This window comes from Columba livia, chromosome 12 (assembly GCF_036013475.1).
Source record: "Columba livia isolate bColLiv1 breed racing homer chromosome 12, bColLiv1.pat.W.v2, whole genome shotgun sequence".
NCBI classification, from domain to species: Eukaryota; Metazoa; Chordata; class Aves; order Columbiformes; family Columbidae; genus Columba; species Columba livia.
In genome coordinates, this window is record NC_088613.1 from 5,521,069 (window position 1) to 5,534,468 (window position 13,400).

The window sequence follows — 13,400 nt, forward strand, 5'->3', positions numbered from 1 at the left end:
TCTTGCTCTGCTAGCCCCAGAATAAATTAATTTCCCATGGCAAGTTTCAAGGCTTTTGGACAGCAGGGAAATTTCTTCTTTCTGTCTGTAAGGAAACTGATAAAAGTAAATTACCATGCTGAGAGGCTACTCTCTGAATATAACCTTGGCCTGAGTAAATAGCATACTTTGGTGTATTTTTATTAACTGACAATACTCTACAGTCTGACTGCCTTTTCTAAATTACTTGAATTCTAGTGTATTTCTTCAGGTTTTTTGATATGACAGCAGTGCTGTGTAAACACTATATATATATATATTTTTTTTTTCAATTGCAGCCTGTTAGGAAATATTATGGGGAGTTGTTTCTCATTGGACAGAGACCTACCTTTCAAAATTTTAGGGTGTGTTGAAAAACCAAAGGGTTTTATTTTTGCTTCAAACAAACTGATCCTTTTGCCCCGCTCCCACCTGCCCAGGTTATTTAACTTGTGGTGGGGGTGAACAGAGCTGGCAGAAACCTGCAGAACTGGCTCACGTTGCCAAAACTATTTTAACTAAGAGGGTTTGGCCAAAAAGTCATGCCTGATCCAGATCACAATGTATAACCTCAGACTTTATTACATGCAGAAATTATGTGTATGACCCATGTGTAAAATCCAACATTCATTTTCTCTGCTCCTTTCTGGTGTGCCTCAATGGCGATGTATAAATTTGCTTGAAACCTTTGCAGTTTGGGTATGACGTTAGAGATCCATAAGATGTATTTGTAGGACAGCATTGGAGCTGTGCATCTCTACATGTCTTCAGTCAATTGTTATTAGGAACCAAAGGGTGGTGGTTTTGTTTTTCTCAGCACAACTGCTAACTCCTTTTGAATATATTTGTCAAAGGCGTGCCTATCCCAGACCAGAGCAGCAAGATTTGCATTGAATGAAAGCTCCTGCGCTGGCTTCAAGTATCTTTTTTTTCAGTAGTGAAGTTGCCAAGTATTGTCTGCCATGTGATACTTCTGAGTAATCCACTGTGTGTTTTTGCTTGCCAAACACAAGAATTACCGAAGACGTGGTTGTGGCAGGCTGCTTGCATGGGGCTGTGCCCAGTGCAGATACCGGACCCAGCTCTTGGGAGCCAGCCTGTGTACTGGGAGCCTCTCCACATCGCTGAGACACCCAGATAGGATGGCGTGAGACGTGACTATCCTGTTTCAGCATCCGCGAAATAAATATTGTAAATATTACCTGAGTATCCTGTAAATACTCTCACATCAGAGGACTTGGTTACAGCTGGCGTACCCTTGCCTGTGTGCAAACGTGACTCCAGTTTGTAATTCAGACTGCCCTGCAGTGTGTTTTATCACGGGTTGAGCCTGGTTGAGCTGTGCCCAGCTAGGCTGGGAAGGTGATATTTGAATTACAGACAGGACCTCACCTCCATGTTAGGTCACCTGCCAGACTGGGCATCCCCAGTGCTGCTCACCGGCTTGGTAAGCCTGGGGATTTCAAAGCAACTTAAAGGATTTGGGTGTCAAAAGGGATGTCAGGAAGCCTGTGCTTGTGAAGTGAACCAGAGCGTGTCGGAAATTGCCTCTGAGCAATCGCTGCCTCTCTAAAGGGGCTCGTGAGGTGTTGGGGAAGCTCCCACAGCCTGTTCCAGCACCAGCTTCCCCTTCCCTCAGCCAGGCTGGTGTCACCTGGCCCTGCCTTGGTGTCGCCTCTGCTGCCTTGTGGCAACCAAGCCAGGAGTCATTGCTTGGATGCCGTAACCCAGGCAAGCAGGTAGCAAGCTTTCACCAAGGGAAGAGCTCAGGGGTGAGGACAGGGATGTGCATCCCCAGGGCAGTGGCTGGTAGAGGTTTTTGGTTATCCCAGAGCTGCTCAGCAGGAGCCCAGCTGCCTCCAACCTCTACAAGGTCCTTCTCAAGCCCAATGCAAGTTTCAAGTGCAATTTGTTGTCTCCACCTCCCACACAATGCCCATTTCAAGGGTGATGCTTAACCCTGGGCTAACTGTAAGGTGGGCTTCCCAAATTTCTTCTTGCAGTCCACTCGGGGAAATATTTTCAAATGGAATTTTGGAAACTGTGGAAAATTCAAAATGTGGTTTGCATTCTGTGTTCTTGTGTTTGGGGTTTTTGGAGGAAGAGAGTCACATTCCCTCAAAATGTTATCTGGTTGTTGGTATTTTCTTATCTCATAGTCAACATGAGTCTGACACCAAATTTATCCTAATCTTGGACAGAAGATTGGACACATGGACATCAGTCAAAATGACTCTCCAAAAAATAGCAGTAAGTCCTGTTTCATGTTGATTTCTTTTAATGTGGTAAGTCATTGTGCCCATGATGTATCACTTTCAGAAAACACTGGGAACCAGGAGCAATGACGCTTGTGCTTTCTCTCTAGCTCAGGGGTGTCAAACTCATTTTCACCAGGGGCATATCAGCCTCACTGTTGCCTTCAAAGGGCTGAATGGAATTTTAGGACTGTATAAATGTAACTACTCCTACAGTCCCCGGTGAAAATGAGTTTGACACCCCTGCTCTAGGTAGTATTTTGTTTTACAGACCTGTAATTATTTCACTATGCCCCATTTGGGTGCATAAATGAGCTGTTCAGCTATTAATGGATTAATTTGCTTGGTTTTGTACTTCATAGTGGTCCAAATGTGTTTTGTGCTATGTTCTGTGCTTTTGATGGGTGGAGAATTTGGCTGCTTCTGTGTTCCTTCTAGACACTGGTTGTTAGTGAGACTTATGTTTTACCTAATTGTCAGTGATTGAAAGTGTTAGGTTGTTTAAAAAGGATTCACAAGCATTTGTATGTGGACATGGGTGGAAAAAACTAATTTAAGTGTGTATGTATGCATTCATGTATTTAAAATATCTATTATACGTGTTTATGTGCTACTCATCATTAGATGATGAACATATCTTAAAAGTAAGCTTTTTGCAACTCAGCAATGCTTGTGTCATGTGAAATCAGAGCATAGTACTACAGTAATTCATGCAGGTGTAGAGAAGTCATGCTTATTGGTGCATGGATAAGTAGAAGCTAATCGGTAAATGCTTTCCCAACTAGACCATGCCATGTGGGTAAGTCAGTATAAATATTCTGGGCCTATTATTATTGCCTTTCTTTCTGCTTATAATCATTGAAGTTAAAGGCATTGATCCATCTGATAGAGAATGAAGTAACAGTATGTACTGAGAAAGAAAGGTCTTGCCTGATTCTGATTAGTTCTCATAAAGTTAAGTCTTTTGCGATCTTAATATTTAGTTCTGGTCCAGCTGAACTTGGCATTACAAGTGTGTAGGCTTTGATGGCATTTTGCTGATAGGCTTCCAGTAGAAGGAAGAGAGTTACCTTTTTGCAATGTGCATGAGGTACCACTGTCAATATTTTGGGTTCCGATTTTCCTGAATTTTATAAACTGAATTTCCAAGTATGGTAACCATTAGGGAAACAGCAGCATTTAAAAAGTAGTTCTTTAAAGTGATCATCAACATTTAGTTCTGCTGCCAGTGTCTGAGCAGATGCTAGTTCTAAGAGCATCCTTTAAGGATGATGATGTTGCTTTGCATAGTTTGGAAGTCTCAAATGTGGAAAAATCCTGTCCTGATTTGTATCTTCTACAGAAGTGCCATTCATTTTGTGTTTAATAAGGAAGTTTAGTTGTTGTGTGACCTTTGAGCATACACTCTATTTTCTACCTGTATGTGCTGTATGTCCAGGTAGCCAAGTGACTTTGCCTGTAGTATCAGGGGTGTCCATGTATGTAATGTGGAGGTGCTCTGTGCAAAGAGGAATGAGAAGCAGGAAACATGTGTCCACTACATCTTAAGACTTGGGAATCTTGCCTTAAAAACAGGGTCTGGCCCTAAAGGACGGACTTCATGTCCAGGAGGTGTTTGACTGGACTTGCCTTTGTGCATCTAATGCAAAAGATTAAATAATGTTTTCTTTCCAATCATAAACCATAACCCACGATCCAATTAAAAAATCTTCTTTCTGATCTTTGTGTAATTTCGGAATAAAGAAGTGCAAATAAGCTGAATTTGAAATAAACAGTGTGTCCTATTTTTTCAGCATATGTATATGCGATTGCAGCTCTGCAGTTATTCATCTGATCCAGAAAAATGTTGTATGAGACTGTACACATTTTTATTTAACTCTTTGTGTAGGTCCCTTAATTGCACGGGCAAATCAGGCTCACGCTGTCACTACTTGCTTTGGGAAGCGAGGCCCTACAGCCAGGGTCACACCTCTGGTTTTGGCAGGAGCATCTTTCCTTAATTCCCCCCCAAAATCCTAAACAACTTTTTGAAATAATCGCGGTGGGGGAGAAAGGGAAGAGTAAAAACCCTAAACCCAGAGCCCAATCCTCGAAGGAACGAGCTGGCTGCCTCTGCAGGCTGATTTTTGGCATTCCACCTTAAAAACCAGCCCGGCGCTGGGAAGGAGAGCGGGGCTGCCAGCCGGGAGCCGGGTGCAGGCAGGGCTGCCTGCTTTGCCTCCTGCCTGCCCCGCTGCCTCCTGCCCCGGGAGCAGGGACAGTGCCGGTTCCCCATCCCCATCCCCATCCCCGGGCACGGCGGGCGATGGCCGAGGCGGGCCCGCGGCGGGGCGGGCGCCGGGCCGGCGGGACTGCGGTAAGGTCCGGGCCCGGCGTGCTGCAGCGCGGAGAACGGCGGGGCGGGGGGGGAGACGCGACACATCGCGGCGGCGAGAGGCCTTTTTGTACCGGGGAGGGCTTGGAAGGAGCGGGATATTGACCGGAGCGATATTAATTGAGCAGCGGCGGGGCGGATTTTTTAGGAGCATCTTCCGTGCGGGAGTAGCCGGGGTGTTCTTGTCGGCCTTGGGCAGCGCTGTCCTGCAGCGCTTGTTCCAGCGCATCGCCGAAATGTCGTGGGAAAGGCTTTATTTATTGCTCTTATCCTAAGCAAAATCATACGGCAGAGACGGAGCCCTAGGTAGAATTCGTGCTAACAGCATCTTTGGGGGTTAATTATGCAGGCGGCTAAAATAAAGGTAGTAGAGTGATTTGGAGTTTCATTTTGGCTCTGGGGGAAGTTACAGCTCAAATTAGCAGTACCTGGCATTTTGTTGTATGGCTCTTCCTTTAAGGGGCAGCAGAAAGTAATTCACCTCAGCACATGTACAAGGACCACTAGTCTCAATCTCCATTGCTCAGAAATAAATTTACTGGCAAATAGAAGAATTTTGGATGGGAGAGACCCTCAGGATCATTGAGTCCAACTACTTTTTCTTTATGCTTATTGATTTCCAACCTCGTGAATGTCCCAGTGAACTGCAGGGAAGAATCTTCTCTGGAAATTTAATTCCTAAAATTAGGAGAAATTAAATAAATGTGTCAGGATGAGATATTCTCTAAGCAGATAACAACTGTGATGCTTTCAATGCAAGCCATTTCTTGTGCTTTATTAGCCCAGTTCATCTATATTGATTATATCAGGGCTGTCTACGTGGTTACAGTTGAGTGTGCATTTAAACAAGTTGCTGAACTGAGGCCTTAAGGTATGTGTGTTTGTGTCCTCAGAAAGGGATGAATGTTCTGAGCATGGTCTTTGGTCAGTGAGACAGTTAATAGTAGTGAAATGTTGCCAGTGATTTAGTGGAATTGTGCTGATAATTTTCTGCCTTTCCTGATATGCTGCAGAGGAATAGCAGAGGGCAAAGTCTTTAGAGGGTTCTTTCAGGTTTTTTGTTACATATACCCAAGTTTGTCACATGCACAAGATTCTTTGTAGTGTTATAAATAATAAGATAAAACATAAGGCAAGATTAAGGACCCTTTTTTCTTTGCTTTCTTGAATATATTATGGGAAAGGGTTTTTCCAACACTATCTTCAGTATCATTAGAATTCGATGTGCAGGTAACTTCTCTGCACTTCAGCCCTCAGAAGACCTAGAATTGTAGCAGTGATTAAAAAAGATATAATTCCTTCATGGATATTATCCTTGAGAAATTATTGATCTTTTCACACACATATATATGTATATATAAATTTATTTTTAGCATTTCATCCTTTCCCTTAAGTCTGTAAGAGGGCACAGGACATGGTTTGATTGGTGCCTGTCTGCAAGCTTATTTTTTGGCTTTTTTTCCCCCCATGATTGAAGTATATTATGTATCATTTGCAAAGCTGTATTTCTTGTTTTTTCAGCTGCTCATTAAGCGCTGACCTTGATCTTATATGTGTAAGATCAGCTGTAAAATCCCCAAACAGTTTCTAAAGTGAGTGGAAATAAAATCATCTGTCCTGGAAACCCAGCTACCTCTGGGGTGAAACATATTGAGGAGCACACAGTTGTGTGTCTATGGGGACATAAAGTTGCGTCAAAGAAGAATTTGCCCCTGTGGTGGATGTGGCAGAAGGATTTGAGTGCCAGGTTATGGTCTCTTCTTGCGTATTATGTGAAACATGTTGGCATCCTGCATTCATGAAACCAAAGGTGTCCAGAGGCACCTCTGCCCTTCGAGAGGCATTTCACACCTTATCGCTATCGCAGTGTAGTTTTGGCAGGCAGCTCTGCTTGCCTCCTGATTCCTGCTCCATCTTTCTGGAGTTGTGGGCTTCCTGCCCAAGGTGTCATAGGAGAAGACATTCGAAGTCTACAGCTCCCCATTGGAGATCCAGGACCTTCCTTCAAGGAGTCTGCTCTGTGCATGGAGGGTGCATGTCAACAAGGACTTCAAGGAGTAGAAAGGGCAAAGCAGACTCAGCTCTGCTTGAAGTTGCAAACAGGGTTAAAGGTGACAGGGGATGGAGTGGGAGAATGAAATAAGATGAAGGGAGGATGAATCTCTGGCTGATTTTCTTCTCAAAGATATTGCTGATGCGTTTTTCAGGAGGGGGTCAAGGCAGGAGCCTGAAGTTCAGAGACCTGAACACACTGTTGTGTTTCTGAGCTGGTAACAGGGACTTTCCCCAAACTCTGTGGGACTCCACCATTGGATTTGCCTCCAGTGGACTCAAAACCATGCAGAAAGATGTAAAATTGCATTCTTTGAGCTCCTTTAAAGCACTGAAGACCTTTGGTCTCATGAGGCTTTGGTTCAAGTCAGTTTGAGCTACTAACACCAGGTGTGCAGGGTTTGTCTTGGGGCAAAACCATCCTGTTCTTTGAGGTTTGCAGCTTGTGGTGGCTCCTTGGTGGTATCTTTGAAACCTTGTTGGAGAATGCTACTGTTGTTCTGCCTGCAGGGAAATGGCCACTGGGAAAAGAACAGGCTGTGAAATAGGGCAAACATGGACATAAGGGTGAGTGTGAGGGAATGACATGTGGTGGACTCACAGCTCTGCAGGGACAGGCATGACGCTGCTGTAAGTGTGAACTGACAGGTCTCTTCCTGGGATGTCCTAGTGCTGTGGGACATGCTGGAGCATGAGGAATGTCAAGGACTAGCCAGGTCAGCCAGCAGGCCTGGAAATAGCAATAGCAGCGTTTACTGGGTCCAACAAAGAACCAGCACAGTGAGGTGGGAGAGGCAGCCAGCTTCTCTGGGATGTGCTGGAGGATGAGTGTTGGGCTTGCCAGAGACTTTCCAGTGAAATATTAATGCTGTAAATTTTCAGTTCATTCAAAATGTCTACAAGCCTGTGCCAGTTCTAGTAGTGCTTTCTTCACTGAAGGTTTTCTGCATCCCAGGCAGAGATTCTTCTCAACCTCAAAGTGAGGAACCCCTCCAACTCCTCAGAGATATCCAACAGGAAGAGGATGATTTTCTTTCTAGTAATACGGTGAAGCTGAAGTTAAAAATCCTGAGCTGAGCAGGATCTCTGAGATGGACTTCTCTGTGCCTGGTAGCTGGGCTGCTGGAGGGCCTGTCTGCGGTTGTCTTGCAGGAGAGCTGATTTTCCTTGTAGAGCTAATTAAACAGGCATTGAAGCAATGAGGTGAACCTGGAGCTCCTGCAGCCTCTCACCCATACCTTCTTGGGCAAGACCCGTCTCAGAGCTGTGAAGGTCTGGTGACTCCACGGCCAGGTTTAGACCTTTGACCTGTCTGGAGGTTTGATGGGGTTGGAAGTTGGTTCCTTGGGTCTCTCGCAGTTGTAGCCATCGCTGTGTAACAGAGGCACAGTGACAAGGGCCTGGAGCCAGCACAAACATCTCCGTTATTTAGAGGCTTGCTCTTGTTTCTAACACCAAATCTTTGTCACTTGCACCACTCTTGTTGACTTCCAAAGGGTATGAATTTGGAACTTCATTCGTATTATTTTTTTTGTTTTTTTTTTTTTCTGTTCCTACTTAAAATAACAGCAGATCCGTATATTTATGTGGGTTATTTGATCCTAAAACTCACTGTCTGTTTCTAAGTTAAGTTGTGGGCAATAGAAGCCACAACCTTACCTTTTCTACACAAGAAAACATAGCGAATAAGTTACAATGCAGTTCATGGATGTCTGATCTCAACTCTAAATCATGCCTTTTTTGATCAACACTAATGCATGTTTATGGGAGTGGTTTTTGTTTTGGAGGCACAGATTAAATGTCCTGCAATGCAAAATACCTAAACACATACATTACTATCATGCTTGCTGTAGATACTACTATCATCTTTCTGGGAGGATAGTGGAGGAGGATAAAATAAGGAGGAATATATGGAGAAATGTAACCTGGCCTGACAGAATGTCAGAGAAAATCATGTGTCTTAATTACCTCAATTCTTTGCATCATGCACTTATCCATAATTTAATGATATGACTCCTACTTTCTTAAAAATTCTTTTTCATTCTCAAGCACCCTTTTCACAGATCTATTTAAAAACGCACCTGCCAACCATATGCTTGAAAAAAGGCTCCAGCAGCGTAGACAGGAAGTTCCAAATTCTTACCACAAATTAAATGTTGCTTGGTAATTACCAGGAACAAGAAGAGTGTGCTACATGCAGTTATAGGATAATTAGCGAGTTTGGCAATCAGTTTTGCTTCCCCAATCTGTCTGTCATTCCCCTCAATGTTCCAGACCTCTGTTCCCTGCTAAGTCATAAATTCACTTCCCAGTTTATAATGCAGAACATAACATATAGTATTAAAGTTTCTAATAAGTGACCCTCCAAGGTGCATGGCTGAACTCCTGCCTGTTCCAAAGGGAGGTGGGGATTGGACAATCCTCCTGCAGTTACATCCCATATCTCTAAACCACTTACAGTGTCTCCCTTCTGTTTTGAAAATGAGAAAAGACTGTCATGGCAATCAGAAAAAAACCTCTGAGATCTGAGTGATTTCACCTCTTTTCAGGGCATTTGAAAGCCATGTCCCCAGGTTGCATGTTGTCTCTGTTTCCTTGCAGGCGTCTTTCCCAGGGAACCTGCACTTGGTGATGGTTCTTCGTCCCACAGGGTTTTTCCAGCGCACCTTCACTGACATTGGATTTCGGTTCAGTCAGGAGGATTTTCTGCTCAAGTTACCGGTACGAACATGCAGAGGTGTTGTGCCTGTGTGTGGCCAGAGGCTGCCAGTGCACCTTGGCTTGGGGGGTGATGGTGTCCCACTCTACAGGCACCTATGTGAAGACAAACTGGAGCATCTCTGCAAGAAGTGCCCTATTTCTACCAAATCTTCCTCCACCAAATCTCTCTTGTAGCATTTTTCAGCTCCCTTGTGTGCAGTTTGCTCCGCACAGAGAATGTCCATGGTAGTGGGTGGTGGGGTTCTCAGCCTGTCCTCATCCCCCATGTAGGCTGAATGCCTCTGTGGAGGATAAAACCATGCCTGGGAATTTTTTAATGTCTGAAAAGACATGTCTAGTGAATCTTTTGCTATGGATTCCACCCATGATTGCCATTTTCATCTCAGTGTAAACTCCATACCAACATCACATTGGTATTTGTTTCTAAAACAGCAGCTGAACTGGGTTTATAGTCTCAAGTCAAAGTTTCCAAGATTTCTAAAGTCACCTTGATTATAGGGTATAACGAGAATAATTAAGAGAAGAAAAGTACATTTATGGAATCTAAGGCTGACGCAATTACAAACCCACAAAACCAGCCAATGTTTTCCTTTAGAAAGTAATATGATGTTCACAAGCTTTGCATTTTTCACTCTAAAATGATTGTCATTTGCACAGCTTTGAAAATTCATGACTTATCCCAGAACAGATCAAGACACAAAAACTCAAGAGCATATATTACGCAAAAACTTATGTTTATGTGAAATTGACCAAGGCTTTATGACGTATTAAAATGTTTACATTTTTTTCCAGATTGCTGGTCATCCCTTGGCAAAAACCTGCATCACCTTTGCTTTCAACTCTGTTCTGCAGGCAGGCACTGTAGCCTCTCACTGTGCTTTGCATTTAAGGAAGCAAGCACCTGTGACATGAAGGTTGGCTTACAGAAATGGTTAAATACGTCAAATAAAAGCCATGTTAAGCCATAAGCCTAAGAAGAAAGCCATACAATAGAACAGTATTTAGAACAAACCCGCTTTCAGATACATAAAATATTTGTAGGTTTGATCTGTGTATGACTTGAGTAGAAGTGATGGTCAACCAGCTAACGGTGTTGCCTTGTTTGTAGGTTGTTATGCTGAGCTCGGTTAGTGACCTGCTGACATACATTGATGAACAACAATTAACCCCGGAGTTTGGTGGCACCCTGGAGTATTGCCACAGCGAGTGGGTCATCTTCAGGACTGTATGTACCGGGGCTGAGTACCAGGCTCTTGGCGCTTGGGATGGATTGAGGAAGGTTTTCTGTAAGGCAATGAGCAATGGGTAGCTGAAAGCGACCCCTGAAGCCCACTAAATTTTCTCTGTCAGATTTGAATAGGAGTCAAGTGGAGTTAGGCGCTTGATTGGTTTATAAGGGAATTGGATGATTAACTCCCCCATGCCCCTTTTGAAATTTCTCCCAAAAGATCTGTCTTCTTAAGTCTTTATTAAAATTGCCTTAATGGTAGATACAAAATAGGCCTTTTTTTAAAAAATCATGGTTGCTTCGTGTCATTAATATGACAAATGTGTTTGGGAACCAGGTCAATGAGACTGCTTTCTGCATACTGACCTAATGCAGAGAATTCAGAAAATCGCCTTTTTTTTTTTTTTTTTTTCCAAGAATTTTCCACTAATATTGCCAGGAATAAGGCATTTGATTCCCTGAGCTGTGCAATGCTGTGTGTTTCTCTGCTTCCTGTACAGCCTTAGTTTTCATTGGGACTTTGTCACCCAGATCAATGGCAGGTTGGATTCCCAGTTACCTTCCCAGCAAACCAAAGCACTAATGAAAAATGTACTGGACATTGTAGTGCCCCTTGTTCTACCACATCATCCACACCAGCAGATGTGGAGCTCAGTATAAAGGCAAAAGCAGAAGACATTGTAGCTGGAATAGCTGAAGCTATTGCTTGTGCCATTAACTTTGTGCCAGTTTACACTGATGCACTGCCAAATTAATGATTTTTTTTTTTTTATTTTTGGCTCTTAGTTTTGTTCTTTTGCATGATATGTTAAAGCAATAATAGCATAGCTCTCACACTTGGAGACAAAAAAACGACAAAATGAATGTCAAAAAATGTTAATCTAAGAAAAGGATGAGTTTCTAGAAAATAGCTGCATACGGTAGATAAATGTCCATATGAAAAATCTCTCTCAAAATGCCCCTGTAGGATGCTCATAAAATATTTTCTGAAGTTTCCATGGAACATACATGCTGTTTAAAGAAAATAGAAATGTGATCTGTTACATTTGAGTTTATTACCCTGTTCCCAAAGGCAGAGCTGGCACTGTGTGCGTGTCCTGCAGGGGACAAAGTTTTGAGCCTCAGCAAGGCTGTGTCCTCTGCTTTTGTGGTTGTTCACCACCAGCTGAGCAGGAGATGAGCAGCTCCTCACTGATCTAATCTTTCCTTCGTGCAACTGGGGGGAAGATCAGAGCAAAGAGTGAGGCCAGGAGGTCTCCACCTTGCCCTGTGGTCTGGGAGCCTTTTGGCATCCAGAGCTCCCACTGGCTGTCTTGGATGTGCTGGGGAGGTACCAGCAGCACTCACGTCCATCACACTGTCTCCAGTTTGTCTCTGGCACGCTGCTTAGCTCCCACCCTTGTCCTCTTGGTGGAGGAGGTGGCCATGATGCCAGACTGCCTTGTAACCCACCATTTGGGCTTGCAAAGCTGGAAACATTCATCACCAAGAAGCCAAATACATCTCTAAAATCCTACTGTCTGGAGGTGGTTCCCAGCGTGGCTTAACCAGAGAAGAAGAACAATAGAAGAGGAATTAGAGGAATATGCAAGATGGATCCTATGGTGGTTTCTACTGCAGACCTTCAGTTTTTGGTAGGAAAAATCTCAGAGTACATGAGAGCAGGCAGCAGAAAACAAATCAGGATGTGTCTCTGCACAATACTATCCTTATTTAAGTCCCTGTTGTGGACTCAAACAGCACTAAAAGCCACGTGTTGGTGGCCACTAGCTAATGCACCACAGCACCCATAAGCTCCATCTTCAGTGGGCATCTCACCCACCTCGCTCAGACCAAGCTGTTGGGCTCCCCTGCAGACCTCAGCCTTAGCTCTTCGCACACTATTAATGAGCTGTAGGAATATCTTGAATCCCAAACTGATTACAATTATCATCTCCCACTAGGCGATAGAGAGCTTTGCGCTAACTGTGAAGGAAATTGCACAGATGTTACAATCCTTTGGTACGGAGCTGGCAGAGACAGAGCTACCAGACGACATGTATTCAATCGAGCGCATCCTGGCCCTGCGCACAGAAAAGTACTACCAGCTCAAGGTATGTGTCTTCAGCATCTCCGCTGTGGGTTTCCAGCCCCTGTTTGCACAGCAAGATGGGGTTTCTGGGATGTGACTGCCTGTTTGTTTGGTGCCCGCTTCTCCTTCCCTCCCATGCATGTGTACGTGTTGACAGACTAAGTGAAACACAACGTGACTGTTTCTGTATGTTACCCTTACATTTGCCATGCACTCAAGTAAAACACCCTGCCAGCATCCAGCAAAACTGTCTCAGCTGCTGCCTGCTTGCTGGCGGCAGAAGTTGGTGACTCCAGTGTGCTTCTCCCATGGGCTTTGCATGTCCTGTGGCTTTGGCACCTGTGGGTTCATGTCGCGATGGGGTTCCCTCTGCTTCACCCCCACGGCTGGAAGAAGCTGCACCCAAAGATCACCAGCGGGTCTGGAGGGATGGTTTGTCCCCAGGTCCCTCTGCCTGATGCAGCTTCCCTGGTGGGATTTGGGGAACCGAGCTGGAGGGCATCCAAGGTGAGGATTTCGTGTGGGCGCATGGGACAGAACATTCCTGATGTGATCCCTGTCTTCATGTGGACCTTCATGTTTCATCTTAAACACCATTCATGTCTTTGATATTTCAAGTTATTTTTTTTCAACTGTCTGTGATTGTGATTACTGTTATTGTAGGATTTAGTGGAAGCTTTA

The 13,400-nt window shown here is 44.1% G+C and overlaps 1 protein-coding gene across 4 annotated transcripts in view; it reads left to right on the forward strand.

The window, feature by feature from the left end:
- MCF2 (MCF.2 cell line derived transforming sequence) overlaps positions 1–13,400 on the forward strand; it is a 60,175-nt gene that overhangs the window by 15,771 nt on the left and 31,004 nt on the right. For 2 of the 4 annotated variants that reach the window (XM_065077505.1, XM_065077506.1), the window contains exons 4-7: positions 2,178–2,268; positions 9,301–9,420; positions 10,529–10,645; positions 12,592–12,741. In XM_065077505.1, the coding sequence (XP_064933577.1) occupies positions 2,178–2,268; positions 9,301–9,420; positions 10,529–10,645; positions 12,592–12,741 (478 nt within the window). Of the gene's footprint in view, positions 1–2,177; positions 2,269–4,431; positions 4,630–9,300; positions 9,421–10,528; positions 10,646–12,591; positions 12,742–13,400 lie in introns of those variants that run through there. The other 2 variants (XM_065077507.1, XM_065077509.1) reach the window with 2 other exon arrangements.